General features: G+C 37.3%; 1 protein-coding gene across 1 annotated transcript in view; it reads right to left on the reverse strand.

Moving 5' to 3' along the window:
• Positions 1-638: 638 nt before the first annotated feature.
• Positions 639-24,807, reverse strand: part of ST8SIA4 (ST8 alpha-N-acetyl-neuraminide alpha-2,8-sialyltransferase 4) — a 103,115-nt gene continuing 78,946 nt past the window's right edge. Inside the window, exon 5 of the mRNA XM_061424470.1 lies at positions 639-4,978. Within this exon, the coding sequence (XP_061280454.1) occupies positions 4,696-4,978 (283 nt within the window). The 3' untranslated portion in view covers positions 639-4,695. The remainder of the gene's footprint in view (positions 4,979-24,807) is intronic.

Consider the following 24,807-nt stretch of genomic DNA (forward strand, 5'->3'; position numbering starts at 1 on the left):
TGATATTCACCAACCCTTGTTCATGGTTCACTGTTGGTCTCCAGCAAATATTTTAAAATTATGGAAGGTAAAAAGTGACCTCATGAAACTAAAGTTAATAATTTTGGGAGAAAATAATGCAGTCAGAAAACAGACTAGTCAGTTATAGAAAGCCATGAAAGCTTTAAAAATGTGGTTTTTAGGATCATCCTTTGGAAGTTGAGATGCAAACAAGAGCAAGTGGGTGTAATAGTGTTTGCAATCACAAGTCACAGGGCAGCCATAAGAATGCGTAAGGAGCCACTGGCTTCTTCAGCCATGAAGCTGGAGTGACTCACTGACAGTAGTCACTGGGAATACAAATTGGATATAAACGACTGTAGCTTATGTAACACTCTATTCCCTCAACTACAAACACAATGCACCACACACACACAAAACCTGTTCAGGATTCCCGGATGTCCATGAGAGTGTTGATATTGTCCATATTGTTCTGTATACACTTTAAAGAAATGACTGGCTAAATTGCAAATAGCTGGGGCTAATGTGGAGGGAAAACAGGAACCCTACGTAGAGCTTGTTAAAGCTGGTATCACCCACCTTATGTTGATGTGCAAAGCGGAACAGACCTTGTAGATATAAGAGATAAGAGAAACATGAAAAAAATGGGGTTTAATTTATTTTACAGTTTTACAAATGATAAAACAATAACACCTGATTGCTATACATAAACAAAAGGGAAACAGTGTTGAACAGAATGAACTGGACAGAATAAACCTCATCTTTCAATTCCACAGATGATATAAGAAACACTCAGTAGCAATTATTCTATGCAGCAATACTACCTCTGTAAACTCTTTTTTTTTCCCCTGCTATATACATTTGTAACTCTTGTGCTTTTGCATACACAAAGAAACAGTAATTATTAAAAGGTGCTACTTAAATGCAGAGACAATGGTTCTGGAGCCACAATCTGAAAACTGCAATTCAAATACATTGCCAGCTTGAAGACTTTTTTTTTTTTATTTTTTTTAAAGATTTGGATATATTAGACCCTCATTGTAACTCTAGGTATGAACAACATATAATTTAGTTACAAAGTAGATCCCTTTAAAGCAGGTTAGCAACTGAAGTTTCAAAAGAACTTCTTTATTCTAAAGAGGTCTTATCTCCAGAGTGCTTCACAGCATAAACCCTGAAGACATGAGCGTAACACAAATCTAGTGTGTGTATATTACAGACTCAGTGTGTATACACACAGACACACATATATAACATTGTATATATGTATCACACATGTCTATTTGTACTATGTAGATATATCTATAGCACATATATAATAAAATATCTATTTCTAGGTGGGCTTTATTTGGATTTTCTTTCATCAGATAGGAACGATAACCCTCTCTCACTCAACTTGTCAAACATTGGTATATTGATCATGTCTGATGGGGAAACTCTCAAACTGGTAGAGGTCACAACTAACTACACATAACTCTTCCTATACCCCTTCCACAATTATGGATACTCCCAACAATAACCACATAAAACAACTCTTTTATGAACCAAACACCCCACTGTGTGTATTATGACTAACGGGCTCAATCAGAAATAAATTACTTTGTTCACCCTCTTCCTGCGTAGTAGCTTAACAACTAGTTGGTATGTACACTACCTACAGCATTATTTAAATAAATTGCTTCTGTAAGCATATATGTAGAAATTCCCATTAGCAACTGATATACATTTCATATGATATACAATACATAAACACATTTGAATGCCCAGCACCTTCTTTCAGACAGAAAAACTTTCAGTCTCATTTCATCAGTCCTGTGGGCTCAATCATCAGATCTGCCCAGAAAAATCTGTTACTGATTTATTATTTTTTATTCCAGCAACTTAATATTAAGTATAGAACAGGCTGGGTAATAATGATGAAAATGTTTCCATGGCCTCTTCATGTCAACAGCACAGTAACAACCATGTTCTCGAAGGGACAGGAGTGTTTCACACTCAGCTGCCTGAGTATTGCCAGGTACAGGTTTAAATCATGAAAAGGAAATAAAATATTAAAGCTGTGAACATAGTCTCAGAAGAAAAAAAAACAAACGCAAATATTTCAAGTATGTACTTATAATTTGATTTCATTGTGATCGCTTTTGCCCCCTGATTGGTTAGATCTGAATTCTTTTTCTTATTCTTGCTGTCAGCCTTCAGTAATCTGCCTGCCCCACCCCTGTAAGAAGGCCATAGTGGATGGTGAAGGGGGAGGGGAGATGGAAAGCGCTACAATAGGGAATGGATCGGTCTTGTACAGTTTGTCTTCTTTGAACACTAAACGCCTTTAATTAAATTCATTCTTGAGTATTGAAAGTTCCCTGAGATGAACAAAAGTAGTCTCAGTCGATACTGAAGCCCTTTTTAGATGCTGAGAATTTTCAGAACTGGGCAACATATTTAGAGAACATAAAGCGTAGGGTAACAAAGCAATGTGAAGCTAAAAAGGCACTACTCAATGCATTTATGAGATGAACATCAATGCACAGAACAGCGAATGTCTGGGATGCTTTTGCTGTGGCCTTAAAATTGTCTAAACACATTTGTTGAAAGCGCAGACAAAATAGCAAGGTACCTTGATGCTGCTTTTTACCTTCAATGAGTTCTGAGATGTATCTTATCTATAAGAATTGACTTGTGATTTCAAAATGCTTATTGAATTTAAATTAAAGACTACTCAAACAGCTTGTCTGCAAGTCCAAATTAAGTAATCGCCTACTTTTGATTGGTTGGGTAAATCAGACTTTTAAAGTTTACATTCAAAATATAGACCTAATCCTTTAAAAACTTCCCAATAATAAGAGGTTCAGTGATAAAAGTACATCATATTCTATCCATTTTTGGCTATGTATCTCTTTTCTGGATTCTATTTTGTTTTATTTGAGACACATAAGTTTTCAGAAAATATAATCTTCTATACCCCAAGGTTCTATCGTATTTCTAAAAAGAAAACCACATATTATTAATATATTGAGAACTGTATTACTATGAATATCCTTTTTCTTGATAACATATATATATATATATATGTATATTCTTTATGCTATTTATTCTTTTTCAGGCCTTCTTCGCCAAGAAACAAAACATATATATTCCTCATGCTATTTCTTCTTTTCGCAGATTGCCTTCCCTAAGAAACAAGAAGTAATCTATGTTGTTTCAGGCCAAGAGTAGAAGTGGGAACGAAGCACTTCTGCTTTCTAAAGAAACAGTTTACCGTCAGAATCACCTACCAGCGTAGTAATTACCAGAAATTGGCCTGTTGGTCAATTCTGTTATATGTTAAAATTTTCAAAAATCACTTTATTAATAATTTCATGTGCTTCTCTGGAAACACATTAATGTGATAATGTGAATAAATTTAACTATAGAAAAAATATTGGTCAATTTAATTAATCTGAAGTTCAAAATACTGACATACAGTCTCATTGTTAAACCTCTTAAAATTATCTCTGTGATGAAAACAGCACTCTATTAATCATATTACTTCTGCACTAAGAAATTTTAACAGTCATCTACAGAGCAAGTCAGTGTTTCTATCTGAATTAACAAGCGGGATATCAAAGAACTGGAAGTCACATTTCAGCCCTACCAGTCAAACATTTACTCTAACGGGCAAATGCTTCCAGAAAATCATTATGAAATGTAAAAGCTGTGGAATCTTCCTTCAAACAAAAATGAAGGTTGAGTTTGGAAAATTTAAAATACCTAGAGACAATTTTCACATTAGTAGCCTCGTAATATACTAATATGTTATTTTCATGAAAGGAGACTGGTTTCTCGTGTAGACACATCAGTATAATCTTTGGTACCAAAAGTAATTTTTTTTTTCCTGCTAATTTTACCATCTCAGATGACACAGAGTTTGTCTTTCCTTTAGAGTGGCTCGAGATTACTGAGTGAAACAGTTTAGCTGGTACCTTCTACACCACTGGGAAAAAATTGGGAGGTTTACAGTTGTGCAAAATAAAACTTTTTTTACAAAGTTATTGTGTGATAACTGCTTAAAAAATACAAGAACTTTAAAAACGATCACTTAAAGGTCAATTATCTCATTCATATTTATCTCAGAAAGGATTTCAAAGCACCCCGATACCCAAAAAAAAAGAGACTCCAGAAGGCAAACAAGAACAGAAACAAAACATAAAGTTTATCATGATCAGACTCAGAGTCCTGACTGAAGGCATTTACTTGAGTTGTTTAACCTTACAGATTTCACTGCTCAAACTGTTTCCATCTTGATTTCTGCTGACAGGACAGTTCAGTTTCCCCAAGGGCTGAGTTGTGTTCCTGGGTTCCTCTTCTCATGTGCTTGGCGTTGCAGTGGCAACCCAACAGTGATGAACATTTTTGCTTCGTTAACTAATGACGAGTGCATTGTTGGATCTTGTAAACACTACTGATTATACATTCAAACTGTGTTCTGAGTGGAAGTGGCACTTACTAGGACCCTTGAAGTCAAAATACTTAATTTTTAGAGCACTTTGCAGGTATTTCATCAGCTGGTAGATTTCTCATGAATGTCCTTTAATCACCTTTCAGGTAAGTGGTGGATGCTGCAACCCAGTCTTGTATTGGATCCTGTTTTTCAAATCTTAGGAAGCATCTTCAGAAAAGAAGTGCATATTCAGTCTGCTTGTATGTTTCAGGTGTGCTTTATTGCTTTATGCACTTTCCTGTTGTCAATTTCAGAGCTCCTCTATTATGTAGCACATTTAATGTTTTGAATTCTAACGGCATCCTATGAGGACTTGCATTGGAAAAGTACCTATATTTTAAGTCATCATAGTAATGATATTTGACAGCTTTCCCATTCAAATCCTTAGGGAATGGCCAGAATCCATACAGGTGAATCTCATCACAGAATCTCGTGGCAAGTGTATACATGAGTAGACCTGTGCTGGGTCTTTTGATGGGAACTTTGTTTGTCAGCCAGTAACTGGGAAGAAAAAACATACACACAAGAGAAGAATTTAGAGAAGCATTCAATATAACCTATAGCAAGCATACTATGTATAAAGTAAATGAAATGTGAAAAGTAACTGTATAAGTGACATTAAAAAATTGCTGAAGGAATAATATATTGCTCATGCATTTAGAAAATTGAATGCATTTATTTTATCTTTCTTATCCTTTATTTTCTTGCTTATTTTGAGGTCACATGAATAGCCAAGAGACCAAGAAGGTGAGTAAATATTACTGTGGAATCTTATATTAAAAAGAACTAGAAGAAAACATTTATAGAACCTGCAGAGTAGAATCTTTTCAGAAAGGGCTAAATATAACTGCAAAAGGCACAGTAATTGGGCAGTGATTAAGCAATTTTCTCAGAAAAAGAGGACTTGAAACTATGCCTACAAGTTTCCAAAATCTTTCACATTTCAATTAAAAATCCAAACATAAATGCTTTGCCTGTACTGCCGGGGTCCAGCCCCGGCTGATCCAGGGAGTTCAAAGCAGGGACGGCGTCGGTGAGGATCAGGATACAATAGCTTCAATTAGATATTAATTAGAGATGTAAAGAGTAATAGAATGAGGATAGCTCAGCAGGAAAATTCAGTGGAGAAAAGAGGCTGAGTAGCTTGGTTTACACGGGAGACCAATAAAACTTTAAGACAAGAAGCTTGCACCACTTACGTAGGCCGCAGGCGTCCTTCCATTCTCCCGAAGGAGAGGAGACACTGAGGCCTCCCCGGTCGGATCTTAGAAGCCCAGGCATAATTAGTAAGCATGGTGGGTTCTGCGCTCCAGATGGAGACTCAGCCAGAGTTTGAGAGAGAGATGACATGGGGAGACCAGTCTTTCGAGAAACTGATGCCAATTCTTTATTTTCCAGAGTCTGTTTTTATACACTGAGATGTTATACAAAAGTCACGCGGGGACAGCAGTCCTGACTTTTATTAAAGTCAGGTGTTTCATACAAATGTGCACAGAGGTCTGAGGGGTATTACATCATCTTCTGGCCAGGGGGCCTGCTGACAATTTATGACCCTCTCCTTGTGACAGCGGTCAGTCAACCAGGACACTTATTTTTCCAGGGGTGATTATTCTTAAAACAGACGCCACCCAAATAAAGTTACATTCCTATAGGGTGAGGGTGTAGTGGGTTTTAGTTAAGGAAAGAATTTACTTAGCCTAAGGTCTAATGTGATTAATATCAAAGGTTAATACTTATTTCTTCTATATATTCATTAATGTGTGTAAGGGCAGGGGATGTGGAGACTTAGCAACAAACATTGGCTCAACAAATGAAAAACCCTTCACCAATACAGTTTCTAATCAGCCCATTATACTTATACTAATAGTTTTCTAACTTTTCTAAGGAACCTGTTTTTAGAAGGTTTAAAGCATCTCGTGCCTCTCACGGTTGGGAGGCTGTGAGCAATCACATGTGGCCGGACAAGCCTGTCAGGCAGGCTAGAGAACCTTCAGAGGAGTTTGTAGGTTGAAACACTCTTGTCACGCCCAGGAGTTTTTATTAACTGGAGCTCTAAGTTAACTCCTTCTCTGAAAGAGGTGGTGGGGGACAGGCTCCTGTAAAGTCAGAGGTGTAGGTGAGAGCACAAAGTAGTAAAGTAGGCAGGCTCTGGTTATGGGGGTAGATGCTCGAGGATTTCCAGGGGGACTCCTGAGGTTCGATCCCGCCTTTGCGTATGTTGAGCCTCCTTCCTCATGACCTTTGCCATGGGAGCAGTGCCTCACACTGGCCCGCAACACTGTACTATACTGACTTATTCAACTCCAATTTCTAGGTCACATTTTACTAAAGCTAATTAAGAATACTGCCTCAACCCACAGAAGAACAAAAACATAGCACAAGTAACAAATATTTGTAAATCGTTCACTGCTTATGCTGTGATTTGATAGAAAAATATTTTTCAATGCTGGTAAGTATTTTATACTATTCTTTTAAAAAGGCAATAAAATACTCCAAAATGTTTGATCCACCTTTGTTGCCAAGCTTTGTTCACCTGAATAGCATGCACACTCACAAGTTAATCACCACCTCAAACAGGAAAGGAGGCGTCCCAGCCTTCTCGCCACAGTCATGATCTTATATGGGGTCAGCTAAAGTTAAGGAAGAGTGTGGATTTTCTTTGATATAAAAAGTTGTCTACACTGCCAGAAAACTCCTAATCCCAGGGACTATTAATCAGTGAGAACTTCCAGGAAGGACTATACCTGCATACAAAGCTCAGCAGCACCCAGCTGCCAATGGTACCCAGTGCAGGACGCCTCTCCCAAACAACAAGCAAGAAAAAAACACAAAACCAGTCATCAGCAGACGGGATTCCCACAGACATCCCAAATCATACCACCTCACATAGTCCTGTCCATTGCAGGGGAAAAAGATAAACTCACCTCCTCCCACTAGAATGCAGGCACAAGTAACCCCCAACACTAAACCAACACAACCCACTGGACCAACTGAGGGCAGAAATCAAAAGGAAGAAGGAATACAACCCTAGAGCCTGGGAAAAGGAGACGTCAAATGGAGCAAGTTGGGAGGGCGGGGGCGGGAAAAAGACAAGACACAAATATAGTGCAAATGAAGGAACAAGGTAGAAACTCACAAGATCAAAAGTGGTCTAGTTACAAATGAATTTAATAAAATTTGTTTTTTTTTTTATTTTGGTTTTTATTATCATTTCCTATTCAAGGAAATATATAACTGGCTATCCAAATATGAGGGTAAGATTGTTTGATTCTGGTCATTGCTATATTTAAATCCTTTCCTTAGATTTTACATAATATTGTTTTCCTTTTTCTTTTCTAAAAAGTAATTTATGAAGTTTTCCTGGCTGGATCAAATACATCTACACTAATGAGTACAAAAACCCAAATTTTGTTTTATTTAATTTGGTTAAAGAAATATTGGACTTTCAGACCTCACTACATCCAAAACAGGGGAAATATACTTAGCCGTTGTTATTCCTGTTTTCCTTTTTTTTCTTCTTTCCTGCCTTTTCTTTGAACCAGTATTGACCTTTCACACTTTTTATTTTTCTTGTTGGGTAAAGGGCATGTGCTGAATATTGTGAGCAACGTGAAACGTGTTATGAACTTTCTGTTAACGCAAGTGTTTTGAGAAAGCATATTCTCAGTAAAGAAGGTTATTAAGGAATTTTTAGAGAAGAACATCTAAGAATTTTCTCAAAACCCAAAGGCAGGAGCAAAACCCGTAGCACATATACTGTTAACATCATGAAGAAACCACAGACGGATTTTGTGCAAGGAGCATAAACTACAGCCTGGAGGCTTTGAAGAAACTTTGATACAGCCAGCAGCTCTCTCTGCTCTGAGAAAGCAGGTGTTCTTAAGATGAAATGGTTATTACAGGAAAGTTTTGTAAGCATGATTTGTGTGTGGTTACAAATGTCAGCTGAGGCAGTTGGTTAGTTTAAAAAGTGCATTTATAAATTTTTAAAGTGAATGAAGTAAGCTTAGTAAAAAAAAAAAAAAAAAGATTATTTCCATCAGGGAATGTCAATTACTGGAAATAGTCTGGCAATATATGGGCTTCCCTGGTGGCTCAGACCACAAAAAATCTGCCTGCGATTCAGGAGACCCAGGTTCAATCCCTGGGTCAGGAAAATCCCCTTGGAAAACGGAACAGCAATCCACTCCAGTATTCTTGCCTGGAGAATTCCATGGACAGAGGAGCCTGGCAGACTACAGTCCAAGGGGTCACAGAGTCAGACATGACTAAGTGACTAACACTTGGCAGGATATTGGTCATGCTGAATTATCTTATTTCTAAAGTGGGAGAAAAATAGATAGGAGCAGAAAAATGTAACACTATAGCATTTGTATGGGACATCAAAGTCACATTGTGTGTAATTACAAGATCATGTTATAAATAACTTTTGTGATGTTTGCCATACAACAATTTGAAAAATTAAAAAAAAAACTGACACTTTTTGAGAAATAATGAAAATAAATAACATCTTATTTGTTTCTAGAAAGAAATCACAGGAGAAAAGGCCTTAATAAATGGCATCAATATGTAACAGATAAATTTAAACAAAATCATCTAAAGCAGGTCAAGAACTAAAGTCATAATTATTGCTGTAACATTCTGTGAAATTAAAAAAAAAATAAGGAGCCAAACCAAATACAATCAGTAAAAGTTTACTGAGTGTTTAATATAGCTCTAAAGTGAAAACTGAAGTCACTCAGTCGTGTCCGACTCTGTGTGAACCCATAGACAGCCTCCCACCAGGCTCCCCCGTCCCTGGGATTCTCTAGGCAAGAACACTGGAGGGGCTTGCCATTTCCTTCTCCAATGCATGAAAGTGAAAAGTGAAAGTGAAGTCGCTCAGTAGTGTCTGACTCTTCGAGATCCCAGGGATTGCTGCCTACCAGGCTCCTCTGTCCATGGGATTTTCCAGGCAAGAGTACTGGAGTGGGCTGCCATTGCCTTCTCCGATAGCTCTAAAGTTATGTTTGAAATCGTTTAGGCCAACCTAAACTATCAAGATTCAGTATTTGTCCAGGAACACAGTACAATTTTAAAGAATCTGTGAGTATCTACTTATATACAAGCTGGTATTTAAAAACTACAAGTTTCTTGTGAACAGTTCATTGAAATAGACTGTTAAGTTTTTAACTCTAATTAGGAAAAAAGATGGAAGGCAATTAACTGATAAAATAATGAACTATTCATACTCCAATTCAGTACAAGCTGTTCTAATTTTTATTTCAAATTCTTATCTATTATGGTTTAAAATTCAGCAGTGTTTTCAATTCAGCAAATAATCTAGTTTCCACATATCTATTTCTTTGAAATGAATGCAGAAGAAAAGTATTACCTATAATCCAAACACAAATTGATAATTACTGCTACAAGGTGCTGAATCCTTTTGTTTCTCTAGCTGTTTTGAATCAATATATATTAGAACCATTCATAGACATACATAGGATATTTTCTATCAGCTAGGCTCAGTTTTATTTCAAAGACTATTAATCCCCCTTTCCCTCCCTTCCTTTCTACTTTAATTTTCTAATACTCTGTCTTGTATGAAACAAGCTCACCCTGGATTTGCCGTGTAACTTTCTATAGATGTAAAACTTTCCACAGTTATTTCTGCTTCCCAGCAAGGTATTTTATCTTCTCTTCCTCCAACATATCAGTCCCATTTCTTATTTCAAACGAACGCAACTTGAAATGCTTTTACTCACCACATTGGTGTGCTATAGAAGGCCAAATTTATTGTCAGAAGTTATGGGTGTGAATCCGTAATATAATGCCTATGAGTCCTTGGGAAAACTACTTTACTTCTTCAGACTTTGGTTAATAATATTTAACATATAACATTGTTATAGCTCATATGGTAATAACTGCAATGCAGCGGATCTGGGTTCGATCCTTGGACCAGGAAGGTCCCCTGGAGAAGGGAAGGTCTGCTGCTGCTTCTGCTGCTAAGTCACTTCAGCCTTGTCCGACCCTGTGAGACCCCATAGACAGCAGCCCACCAGGCTCCCCCATCCCTGGGATCCTTCAGGCAAGAACACTGGAGTCGGTTGCCATTTCCTCCTCCGATGCATGAAAGTGAAAAGTGAAAGTGAAGTCGCTCAGTGGTGTCAGATTCTTAGCGACCCCATGGACTGCAGCCTACCAGGTTCCCCCGACCATGGGATTTTCCAGGCGAGAATACTGGAGTGGGTTGCCATTGCCTTCTCCTGAAGGGAAGGTCTACCCACTCCAGTACTCTAGACTGGAGAATTCCACAGACAGAGGAGCCTGGTGGGCTACTGTCCGTGGGGTTGCAGAGAGTCGGACAGGACTCAGTGAAAAACACAACATTGTTAGGATAAAGTAAAAGAGGTAGTAAGGACATAGGAACATAGCATAAAGCTTGACACGCAGTGGTGGCAGTGATTTAGTCACTAAGTCATGTCCTACTCTTGCGATCCTGTGGACTGTAGCCTGCCAGGCTCCACTGTCGATGGGATTCTCCAGGCAAGAATACTGGAGTGGGTTGCCATTCGCTCCTCCAGGGGATCTTTCCGACCCAGGAATTGACACACAGTGAGTAACAGTAGTTGAACTTCCATGTAGCCCACAAAACCTATTCTTCAATCCCGCGCCCACAGCCTACTTTCTCTCGGAAACATCTGAAACTACAAATGGGTTGGATGTGTCATTTCATCTCAGTGGTGTGTTTCCTTAGCTGAGAAACAAAACCATCTGACCGTATGGCTTTAGGGTTTCCTCTGTTTACAAGATTCGATTACTGTTTCAAATCTCCGTGAAACTGCATGCTCCCTGAAGCCGCGTGAAACTCTTGTTCCAGCTCTAGCTTCCTCCTCCCATTCTGTTCCCTTTACCTTCTTTAGTATTTAATACATTCACAGCAAATGCATTTGATGACCAATCGATATTATAATGGGTAATCACAAGCTTAAAATAAGGAGTTGAGAGGTCACTGAGGATCTGGTCTCAGACACATCTCTGCACCACTGAAAACGTTAACTGTCTTTGAACTGTACCAGGCCCAAGCTCACCACCAGCTGTGTTCCCAACAGCACCTGGCAGCTGCAGCCTCCAGCTCTCAAGGTCTTTCCCTGTGACTATGCAACCATTTCGGATTCCAACCAAGCTTTACTTAACAAGCACCCTTACTTTTTGCCAGGTCCAATTATAATGATTGATACACAACTCATGTAACTAGGGGCTTCCCTCGTAGCTCAGTTGGTAAAGAATCTGCCTGCAATGCAGGAAATCCAGGTTCAATCCCTGAGTCAGGAAGACCCCCTGGAGAAGGGAATGGCAACCCACTCCAGTATTCTTGCCTGGAGAATCCCATGGACAGAGGAGCCTGGTGGGCTACAGTCCACGGAGTCACAAGAGTCAGACACGACTTAGTGACTAAACCACCACCACTCATGTAACTAACTGCAACCTTGAGATTGTTTTCCTTTATAAGCCTCCTTCATTGTATAGTTCTGTGGTACACAATTCAAGTGTTTCTTGAATATATATCTCCTGGGCAAATATATGTCTCCTAACAAACTCCAAATAAACACCTTTTTATTTCAATTAGGTCTCCGTTTCTAAAATTCTGCCCAACATACTTAATAGATGCTTCTTGATTTTAAAGCCTGCAACAGGTTACATTTTCTCTCATAATCAATTAGATAATAATCACCTCAGGAGCCAACATGCATGATTGTTTTCAGAAACACATGTTTTTGAAATTAAAGCAAAAAATGTTAAATTCAAAGTAGTATTTAACATACTGATGATAGCTCATACTCAACACACTGGCAAATAAGGAATATTAATTTGTATTTATATTTAAACAAAGAAGTCAAAAAGCTTAGAAGTAATATATTTTTTCCTCTTAAAATATTATTCTTCCTGAAATCAACCAAGGAAATTTCTAGAAGAATTTGAATAGAGAGAATGAATTCCCACTGTGCCAACAGTTTTAATATTATACTATAAGCAAAATATCCATTCAAGAGTCCAGAAATTATTTTCTCTGGGATGGGAGGTGGAGTACACAGCCCAGTGTGCCTGTGCATTCTGAGTTCCAATGAATCTTCTGTATTTCTCCACTCATACTTACCCTCCCCCAACCGAGCTTTGAGCTTGGCTCCAGAGGAAGATTCTGTTAAAGGTACACAGTGTGGCTTCTGGGTGTACAATGTCTGCAGAAATCTCAGACATTATAAAAGAATTCGTTTTCATCATCTTTGCAGAAGATGTTTGCATCTTTCCAATTCTACACTCCACTCCCCTAAACTAATTCTTTTATAATATCTGAATATTGTATTCTGGAACTGTGTCTTCCACGCTTGTCATTATTTAAGTTCATTGTTAAGAGGAGTATGTGTGTTCAGATTATAAAGTTTAAGACTTCAAAGCAATCATCCCTGGGCATTCTGAAATAGAATATCACTGCTGTTTTATTTTCAACTATTCAAATTGTCCTTTCATTGTATTCCCAGTCTGCAGCATACTACATAACATGATTTGATTTTAAAAGTGCATAAAACTTATTTTTTTCATAAAACTCTTGTGGTAACCTTCATGATATCTTTTAGAATTGTTGAGATAGCTTGGCTTGTCACAAAACTAGGGTTGGTGATTTTTTTTTTTTTTTTAAAGAACTTCACTGAGTTCTCACTGTACTCATTGAGAATAATTTAGTCCACCATGAATTAATTCTATTATTCCAGAGAAGCAAAACGTGATAGATCTTATACCAAATTCTTATGTGAGGAAACAAAAGGACAGAGTAGCATATTTAATGTGATTTGGCAAGATAGGAGTAAACCCAGGAGTAGGCGATTTATTAAAAGGTAGTAACAGTAATAATAATATATTATTTATAATGTGCCAGAGACAGTGTTAAGAGTTCCATATATGTAGCCTTCTTCCTTTGACCCTTACCACAAACCTGTAAATGTATTTAACAGATGAGGACACCAAGGCTTGGGAAGGTTAAATAACCATATTAAGGTCATGGAATTTGAGAATGACAAGCCCACATCTATCTGGCTATGATGATTTCAATTTCAGCTAAAAAAGAATAGGATTCCTTAGCTTCTACAAAGCCTTCATCTTGGAACAGCAAGTCCTTAGGACAATCTGCAACACAGAGTTCACATCAGGAAAAATAAACAACTGTAGGGTGTTTTGGTGATTGACAGTCTAGTATCAATAGTGATGTGTTTTATGGAGGGAACTGTCTTGGCTTTCTTTTTTTTTTTTTTCAAAGGTAAATAAGAGCTGACCAGTATAAAGTACCCACTTTTCCACATAAGCACTCTCAAAAGTGTTTGAAGTCAGAAGATGATTTCGTAGTTTCAATATGTAACTTATTTAACCACATTGAAAATGCCAAAGGCAGTGACACTGAATCAAAGGGTAGGGATTTTCATGCAGATTTGAATAAGGCTTCTAAAAGTATTTTGAAGTGTCATTAAAATGAAAGCAGGAATTTGCAACCTCAAGAGGTCAAATTTATCAGTAATTTTTTTCTGTGTGTCCTTTATATGCAGAGCTCTGTACTGAATAGGTGATAAAAAGAAGACAGAAAATTCTTTCTGCTGAGGCCCTTCATAGTATACATACAGAAAATATTTTATCCACCTTCATAAGCCTAATTCATCAGAGGCATAGAGAGCTCAGGGCTTGTGAAAAGGAATAGGGTTACTATTTTGGGCTAATCATCTACATTGTATTTGGTTCCTATCTGTTACTTGATGTATACTATAGAAATGAGTCTTTTGCCTGATTCTTTGACTCTGAATTCACTCTTCTTTTCATCTGACCAGGTACACTGTCAGGCTGAGCGTAGATATAGGGGTAAGAAAGTCTAGATCCACTTACACTATATTGGCTTTGCCAAGAGTCTCATGTTTTATCACTGAATATATAACTCCCATTATTGTGATATTACTAATTTCACTTCATACATTTTCAAAGTACTCTCACATGTTCCTCTTAAAATCCTGTGATATATGCTATAGGATATATTGCTATCCCTATTTCACATAAGGTGCAGTTAATAGCTCAAGAAGTAAAAAAATAACTTGTCCAGTTCTGCCCAATGAATGCTGGTGTTGTACACTGACCTGCGGGTAAATGTTTTAAAGCAGACACTGGCTAGGGGAGAGAGAGAGTCGCATTTCTGTAGCACCTGTCAATTTCTGTGGTGTAAATATTCCCATCAGGGCCAATTGCAACCAACTAAGCTGACATCATACTGTAGGGTGCGTCTAGTCAAAGCTATGGTTTTTCCAGTGGTCATGTATGGATGAGAGAGCTGGACAATAAAGAAAGCTGAGTGATGAAGAATTAATGCTTTTGAACTGTGGTGTTGGAGAAGACTCTTGAGAGTCCCTTGGGCTGCAAGGAGATTCAACCAGTCCATCCTAAAGGAAATCAGTCCTGAATATTCATTAGAAGGACTGATGCTGAAGCTGAAGCTCCAATACTTTGGCCACCTGATGCAAAGAACTGACTCCTTCGAAAAGACCTTGATGCTGGGAAAGATTGAAGGTGGGAGGAGAAGGGGATGACAGAGGATGAGATGGTTGGGTTGCATCACCAACTCAATGGACAAGAGTTTGGGTAAACTCCGAGAATTGTGATAGACAGGGAGGCCTGGCATGCTGCCGTCCGTGGGGTCACAAAGAGTCAGACACGACTGAGTGGCTGAACTGAACTGAAGCTGACATCAGTGAGCACTGAGCTGGAGGAGGGATGGCAAAATCAGCTCTCGAAAGGTAGTACAAGCCAGCTTCACTACACTACTGGCAGTAGAAAAGAGATGGAAAATAGTCCTCTTGACCTACAATCTCATTCCATTTGCACAATAAAATTTAACACTAAAGAACCTTCCCTTAGAAAGATTCCCAGGTAGGGATTAAAGAGAGAAGGTGGAGGTATAATGTGTACCTTTGTAAAGATAACTTCACTATATCCTAAGAGGGAAGCTTAACTTTATTACATAAAGCACAGTGCTCTCTTTCTATTTTTATCACATTATATTTAACTCAGTGCTGGATACACACTGAGTACTTAGTAAGTGCTTGCTTAATGTATTATTTCTGGCACCTTACAGATCTGTAGTGTTAATGAGATGGAGCATACGCATGCCTTGGCCGTCTCCAAGTGACAACAGTCAACAGTGGGAAAGTGCAGCAAATGTTGGCGTCTTGGCTTTGTTTTGTCTTCAGCAATCTATGTGGTCATGGGCAAACTACTTAAACTTATTCAGCCTTGGCTTACTTACCAGTAAAATGAGATTCGACATATGGCTTCTCCTACACTTAAAGCTCTCATTTATAAAAGCTCACAAATAATACCTGAATTCTGCCTGAGGAATGTGAGTGTTTATCCACTAGTAGCAGCAGTCCATGGGAAATAGAGGGGGAAACAGTGGAAACAGTGCCAGACTTTATTTTTGGGGCTCCAAAATCACTGCAGATGGTGACTGCAGCCATGAAATTAAAAGACACTTACTCCTTGGAAGGAAAGTTATGACCAACCTAGATAGCATATTCAAAAGCAGAGACATTACTTTGCCAACAAAGGTCCGTCAAGTCAAGGCTATGGTTTTTCCAGTGGTCATGTATGGATGTGAGAGTTGGACTGTGAAGAAAGCTGAGCACTGAAGAATTGATGCTTTGAACAGTGGTGTTGGAGAAGACTCTTGAGAGTCCCTTGGACTTCAAGCAGATCCAACCAGTCTATTCTAAAGGAGATCAGCCCTGGGATTTCTTTGGAAGGAATGATGCTAAAGCTGAAACTCCAGTACTTTGGCTACCTGATGCAAAAAGTTGACTCATTGGAAAAGACTCTGATGCTAGGAGGGATTGGGGTCAAGAGGAGAAGGGGACGACAGAGGATGAGATGGTTGGATGGCATCACCGACTCTATGCACATGAGTTTGGGTGAACTCTGGGACATGGTGATGGACAGGGAGGCCTGGCATGCTGTGATTCATGGGTGATTCAAATAGTCGGACACGACTGAGCAACTGAATTGAACTGAGCAGTGGTCCAGTCTTTCTGTCTTGCTATTAACTATAAATTATTCCAACTTTGATAACATGTCATGTGACAGACATGCGTCCTCTTCCTTCAACAACGTTACATAGCTCTTTTGTAAAAGTCGTCCTTGCTGAAAAAACAATTCTAGTTTCCTGTAATAGTTGTAATGGGAGAGCAAATGATTTTATTTACTCTCCAAATCACAGTAAAGTGATACTTGTTATCTAAAAATTATAAAATCATCCATCATAATTTTAAGCATTAATGCTTAAAATCCTGAACTGGCACATGGAGCCTATGGTAAAAAAATAAAAATAATAATAATAACATGAACATAATGCTACAGGCTTTAATTAGTTTCTGTTATAACCCAACTGAATTCTGAAAAACAACTGAATGTATAATCTAAATTGCCAGAATGAGGAAGTGGTGATGCTCAAAAGGTGAAATATTGGCAAGGTAGAAGGGGGACAGTCTTTTGAAGTATGATGAAGGAATTAAATGAGGTTAATGCTAAAGCGCTTTGTGAATGGTCCTTTTCATGAGGGATCAGGCGACATTTTGAAAATGAAAAATTACAGAAACTTTACATTTCTCCTCCTAAAATTAAAAGGAAGCAGTGAAGTCATTTATCATAAGACAGGGAGTCTTACAAGAAAAGAAAGAGGAATTAAGAGTAAGTAGAGTAGGTAATCCTAACACTTATCAAAAATGGCTTAGATACTGGCAGGTGAAAATGATAGCAGTGATTTATCCATGAGATTTTCCCCTTTTTACATAAACATTTATTCTAAGGAGGCACTTGGAGATTATACTTCCACATTCCCCAGCCAACATAAGCACAGTTTCTCAATAGAAGTTCATTTTACTTTAGTAACAAAATGTAAACAACTCTTCTAATGGCCTGGTGATCTTATTTTATCTTCATTCAGACTATTTACAAATGGATATGCCCAGTTTACATCAATAAGTCAGGTTACAGTAACCTTCCAGATAGGTCTGGCACTCAAATCTATTTTAAGAGGAGTAAGGAGCAGCAAATGCAATCTATAATCCATTCAATAATAATGTGATCTATAGTCCACTAAATAATGAAAAATGCTTACTACCAAAGTGTACAAACTAAACATCAGCCAAAGATCAGAGTTCTTCTGAAAACCCAGTGAGAATCAGAATCAAGACAGTCATAAGCAAGTTCAAAGTACTTCTTTCAAGCTTTCTCAGCAAGTATAAAAACAATAACATTTGGGCAGGGTAGTCAAATATAGATCAGTATTCTCTATTTTCATTCCTGTCATAAAGTGTGTGACGCTGAAGAGATGGACCATTTAGAAAACAACCTTGTCCTTGGCATGGAATTATCACTCAATAAAGAACTTTCTACGAGCATGTAAGTTGCGAAAGGGGTTTCTGGCTGAGAGAAGAGTCCCATGAAGGAATATTGCTGAGACAATGCCAGCAAAGCAGGGTTTAGGATCTGTGGTGGTGGTAGTGGTTTAGTTGCTAAGTCATGTCGATGTCCGACTCTTGCGACCCCCATGGACTATAGCCTGCAAGACTCCTCTCTCCATGGGATTTTTCAGGCAGGAATACTGGAGTGGATAGCCATTCCCTTCTCCAGGGGATCTTTCCAACCCAGGGAACCAAACGCAAGTTCGATTCTTTACTTGGAAGATTCTTTATTACTGAGGTGAATTTTTTTACCATTGAGTCACCCATGGAAGCCCAATATGCTAAAGCTACCTGTCACTAGAAATACTATTGGTGTAATTCTGTTCCACAAGTTTAATTATGGGATAACACATATATACCTGTGGCAGATTCATTTTGGTATTTGGCAAAACTAATACAATTTTGTAAAGTTTAAAAATAAAATTGTAGTTGGAAAAAAAATTAAAAAAAATTTTGAAGGCAATAGGGTGATAAATAATATTTTTCATTATGTCAAATATAATAAATATTTGGGAATTTTACTCCCTCCAGACATCAATGTGCAGTTGATGAAAGTCCAATCTAATGAAATCAATGCTAATTTTCCTATCTTTTCTTTTTTAGTCTCACTTAATCCTGATTCCTTCAACATATTTATAGGCAGAATCACTAAATTTATAAATCACTATTAAATAGTTGCTGAATAGAAGACCATTAGTAGATATCAAAAAGATAATGTTCTTCTGAGAAAATAAAATAATCAGAAACTCAGCTGTAAACACAATTACATTATGTAAATACTATTCTTTGCAATGGAAAAGTACAAAAGTGAAAACAGTATTACAAAATCAGGCTACTGTGTAACAAAGTATACCTTGCCTAGGACTTCCCCCTATTCTAATGCTTGTCCTAACATTCAGTTAAAGTACAATGCTGAAAAAACGAAGCTGGACCCCGCCATCATATTACATGCAGGAAATAACTCAAAATGGGTCATAGACCCAAATTTCTAAAACTCTTAGAAGAAATACAGAAGGAAAATGCCATGACCTTAGGCAAACCCTTCTTAGGTACAATACAAAATGCTCAAGCTACAAAAGATAAAACAGACTGAACTTCATCAAAATTAAAAAAAAAAATTATGCCTCAAATGTGGCCATGAAAGTTAGAAAAAAAACCCACAGAATGGAAGAAAATATTTGCAAACCATATATCTGCGGAGAGGCTTGTATCTAAAACACATAAATAACTTCTACAACTCAATCATAAAAAGGCAAAAAACTCTGTTTTAAAGTACGTAAAGGGATAGCCGTTTTTCCAAAGAAGACATACAAATAGTCAACCTTCGCATGAAAAGGCAATATATATCACCATCCACCAGGGAAATGTGAGAGAATTTTGCAGCTACTAGATGGTTACAATAAAAAGACAAATGATGATGATGATTGTTGAAGATGTGAACAACTGGAACCATCATAGAGTGCTAGTGAGTGTGTCTTCGAGGAAAATGAGACAGCCTCTTTGGAAACTGTCTGCAAGCTCCTCAAAAGGTTAACATGGAGTTATCTTATCATGCAGCGATTGCCCTTCTCTCAACTAGGCCTCTACTTTTTGGCCTTCTGTAGTGTTCTTGCCTGGAGAATCCCAGGGACGAGGGAGCCCTGGTGGGCTGCCGTCTATGGGGTCGCACAGAGTCGGACACGACTGAAGTGACTTAGCAGCAGCAGCAGCAGCAGCCATCTTTGCTGAGGTCAGTTTTTGCAAAAATCCTGCCAAGTTAGTTTAGTGAGAATCTCTCCACCACTGAAATCTGATCAAATTTCTCATACCCTAACTTTGATGTTCAAGTTCTTGGCCTAACTTTAGAAGAGTCTCATTAAGCCTATTAAGTAAAAATTACCTCCCTGAATCCCCTGTCTTCTCTTAGAATTTTCCAACCCATACTCTGCACAATGGCCGTACATTTCTACCTTTTTTTTTTTTTGCTGTATTCAGAACTAACCTCAGTTTGATTCTGAAGTATCTTTTTCTTATGGCAATAGTTTCTGAATAAAATCTGTTATCATTTTAGCCAGAGTCTGTCTGGCTCAGTTTCTCTTTCATAATTATCAAGAGAACAGAAAACATTTGATCATATAAAAACTTGCAGACAGATATTTATAGTAGTATTATTCATTATGGACAAAAAGTGAAAACAAGCCACATTTTCATCAACTGATTAACAGATAAGTAAAATGTGGATCTATCTATACAATGGAATATTACATGACAAACAAAATGAAATACTGAAACCTGCTACATGGATGTGACGAGTGATTGCCAAGAGCTGTTGTTGGGGGTTTAGGGGGGAATAAGTATTGACTGTTTTGGAGTGAAGAAAATGTCCCCAAATTGATTGTGATAATAGTTGCCCAAATCTGTCGTTATAGTGATTTAATTATATAATTTAAAGACTGAATTATCTTGTATGTGAATTATGTAGCAATACAGCTGTTATATTTTAAAAAAATGTAATAGAACATCTATATCTCATATTGGGAAGGAGATAAGGTCCTAAGTCAAAATTATTTTCCTTTAATGTTATTAATATAAATTCACAACTCAAAAAATTAAAGGGTAGAGAACTATAAGCCTACAGGACCTAAATAACAAATAATTTAAAATTACAATATCTATCCTCTATTAGGGCTTCCTAGGTGGTGTAAGTAGTAAAAACAAACAAACAAACAAAAAACCCTCCTGTCAATGCAGGAGACACAGGAGATGCTGGTTTGATCCCTGGGTTGGGAAGGTCCCTTGGAGGAGAAAATAGCAACCCATTCAAATATTTTTGCCTGGAGAATCCCATGAACAGAGGAGCCTGGTAGGCTATAATCCATAGGGTTGCAAAGAGCCATAATGACTGAGCACGTAAGCACATCATCTATCTCAAAACAAGAAATGGAAAAAAAAGTTCAGAAGCAACTATGAAACTGATCTTATTGTGTTGTACAACTATACCGCTTTGGTACTATGGAAAATCCTAGGACTTAAAATAGAGTCAGCTATCAGAGTGTGCTCTGCTCAAATTGGAATCTGCTTTGTGAGATTCAGCTGCTCCTTGTCATGTCTGTTTCTGTTTCCTGTTCTATAAATTTGAACTAGAACACCTTACCTTCTGGGAATATTGGAGAAATTGAATATGATACAAATAAGTGTCCACTGTGAATTCATATACAAATAAATTTTAGGATGTTGCATTTGTGCTCAGCTGTGTCCAACTCTTTGCAACCCTATGGACTGTAGCCCACCAGGCTCCTCTCTCCGTGGAATTTTTCAGGCAAGAGTATTGGAGTGGGTTGCCATTTCCTCCTCCAGGGAGTCTTCCCCACCCAGGGATTGAACTTACATCTCCTGCATTGACAGGCAGTTTCTTTACCTCGCATCTACCCGGGAAATCTTATTCTATTGATGTGATTGTATTAGGTAAGATCAGTGACATCACCTGTGCACACACCTAAGTAACACTCAATTTGAGTTTAGTTTAGTTTACTTTGTTTAAAGAACTTGTTGAATTATTGCTTGCATTATACAACTAGGGCTCAAAAAGCATCTAGCAAAACAAAATAAAACAAACAAAAAACCCAATAGTTACTTCCTTTAAACTTGTTAAATTTTAAGAGGCAGGAAGAAGTAATCATTAGGTTTCCATCCAGAATATGAGCTATACAATTCAACTGAATATAGCAATCATGAAATTCACATAAATTTAGAGGCACTGCCTAAGACAAACATTTATTTTCCAAGATTTGTTTTCTTTTAGCCATACCAATATAATAGAAATTCAGAAATGAGAGTCACAAAACTTTCTTTTCACATTTTAAACAAGAATATAAGTTGATGGAGATAATTACCTCAGACTTCATAACAATAAACTTATCAAGAGGGTGAAACATAACTCTCTTTAAAATGAAAATGTAATTGAAATGCCTTTTTGTTGTTGTTGTTGTTCAAGAGGAATATTTCCATAATAAAGAATCTCAAATCACTTCTCTGATGATTGATTCTACTTGGGGGGAAAAAAAGTCTCAAGATAAGCAATTTGTGGGAGTTGGCTTACAAAGCATGTATACAGTATTCCTGACCATCTGCTTCTCTTTGTGTTAACACATTCATGTAATATTGTTTTGTAGGCTGACCTAAGTTGCATTTATAAACTTCATTAATGCATGAAACACACGTAGAGTACAGAAAGCAAGAGATGAATCTGGGGAATATACAGGTTCAGAAAGGGAGTAGGTACTTCTGGAGAATAAATTACATTTACATTCTGGAATAAAAGTGATCAGGCTGAAAATATTGAGAAATCTCACACTGAATCTCTATGGTTTTGCTTAACAAATAAAACATTCCGAAAATGTCTCAGTTGCTATCTTACTATTCATCCTTTCAAATATGGAAGATAAATGAAACACAATCCCAGAAAGGCTGCAAATAATTAAAATTCACGGAGACTTTGTTGTGAGAGCTGTCCAGAGGATCCTTCATTTTGTACAAGCATGAGCACAAGCCTTTTCATCTTTGGTCTAACAACGGTAAATGAAAGCAAACTCAGGAACTCAGGGACTGAGCAATACATCTGAAGAACACTAAATTGTAGGCTCCAAGAGAACAAAAGCAGCCAACGTAGGGCATTCTGGAGAGTCCCTCAATTAAGTAAGAAAATATTCCTAATAAGTTCTTAAAAATGCCTGCTTACATGAGAGACTCAGTAAATAAGATCTTTAACCAGCTTCATTAGAACCAGTGATTATTCACTGAAGAAGGGGAAACAGGTAGATTTTTGGAGTGAAGTGGAAATAGAAGGAGATTAATAAACATTATAGTTGTTTTGACGAATGGTTTAAGTCATACCATTTATTTTGAAATTGCAAATATAATTAAAGGGTATGAGATTTTTGTGGGTTTTAAAAGGGGACAAAGTTTAAAAATGCTTTGAGGATTGTCTATACAGTCTACCTAAAATATTTTACTATATTAACATTAAGCTTCCTAGATGATTTTGAAATGTAGTAATAAGCAAAGACACAAAATGTGTATGATAACTGTCTTTGATAATTGGAGCTCCCAAGTTCTTAAGCATTTAAGTATTCTTAATTCTCTAATCTAGACCAATTTCTAATTAATTTAGTCTCAAAAACCTTAAAGAAATTTAAAACATTCATTATAATTTTTCTTCTTATGGCAAGAACTACCAGGTCAGAGACAGGCTCTGGAAGAACAGGACAGTGACTGAATTCTAGACATTAAAAGGGCTTTTTAGGCCCAGCAACTGACTATGGTAAGAAAAAGACATTATATTTTTTGCAAATGGATGATCAATGTATAGATACATATGTATTTTATAGCTATAGAATTAAGACCTGTCTTAATAGGTAGATTTTTTAAATTATTTTTTTTACAAAAGTATATTTGATTTATAGTTTGTGAATAGCTTTTCCTGAAACTGGATTGCCAGTAAGTCTCAATTTAAGTTGACTATATTAAGGTCAAAATATAATTTTAATTTGTATAGTTTACTTAAAATATAATTTGGCACAATAAATCAAATCCTTGCCAGAAGGATAGTTCACTTCCTTTTCTCTTAACATTTCATCAGCACTTTCTGCATGTCCAGAACTCTAGTTCTTTGAAGAGTATTTTCACCAAAGAGAAAAACAGGCAATTTTTACACTAGCTAAAAACCGTCTTTTCAAGATATAATAGAAGTGTGGTTAGTTTGGAATGACCTAAAACGATTTTTTACATGTGGTTCTATAGACGAAAGAAACTGGAACTGCGATGCAATGCTAAGTGGTGATCTTCCAGATTTTAGTCACACACTCTGACCAGTTTCCCTGTTGACTGTCTCTTGTCCATATTTAGGAGCTGACTACATAGTCTAATGTGGGAAAACACTATTCCTTTTAAAAAATGAAGTTCTACTTTAAATTTTAATTTCCAGTTGACTTATCCAAACAAAGCTGGTTCAGAAAGGGGAAAAATTATAAATTGCTTACATCTGTTCAACCTAAAACATTATTCATAATCTGCCAATGATGATGGCTAAGCCATCTGGGGAATATGATGGGTACTTGGTGGGGGGGGGGAATCTGTCACAGCACAATGAAGAAATGACATGTGTGGAGGTCTTAAGGTTACCTCATAGTTCAGCGATGGCGTTCAGGTATTTTGGAATAGACAAGTTCTGAATTTATATACACACAAACCACAAAATGTTCATCTATTTAACAGTTTTACACAGTAAGCAGGGACATGTTTGTTAAATAAAATGAGCTGTTGGAAGCAAGAAATAAATGATTGGAACAAATTAATATAGGTTATGATTGGGAAATAGGACATTTTGCTATAATTAATAATGTGAATCTCCTTACAAGTATACTATTAAGTATGGCCATTTTATATATATATATATATATATATATAGTTATATGGTGCATCGGAGAAGGCAATGGCACCCCACTCCAGTACTCTTGCCTGGAAAATCCCATGGACAGAGGAGCCTGGTAGGGTACAATCCATGGGGTCGTGAAGAGTCGGACATGACTGAACAACTTCACTTTCACTTTTCACTTTCATGCATTGGAGAAGGAATTGGCAACCCACTCCAGTGTTCTTGCCTGGAGAATCCCAGGAACGGGGAAGCCTGGTGGGCTGCCGTCTATGGGGTCGCACAGAGTTGGACATGAATGAAGAGACTTAGCAGCAGCGGCAGCTATTGGTAATATTGTAATATGGTGCATATTACACTTACAGTATAATTATACATTAATACATAGGAATGCA

The sequence above is a fragment of the Bos javanicus genome, chromosome 7 (assembly GCF_032452875.1).
Source record: "Bos javanicus breed banteng chromosome 7, ARS-OSU_banteng_1.0, whole genome shotgun sequence".
NCBI lineage: Eukaryota > Metazoa > Chordata > Mammalia > Artiodactyla > Bovidae > Bos > Bos javanicus.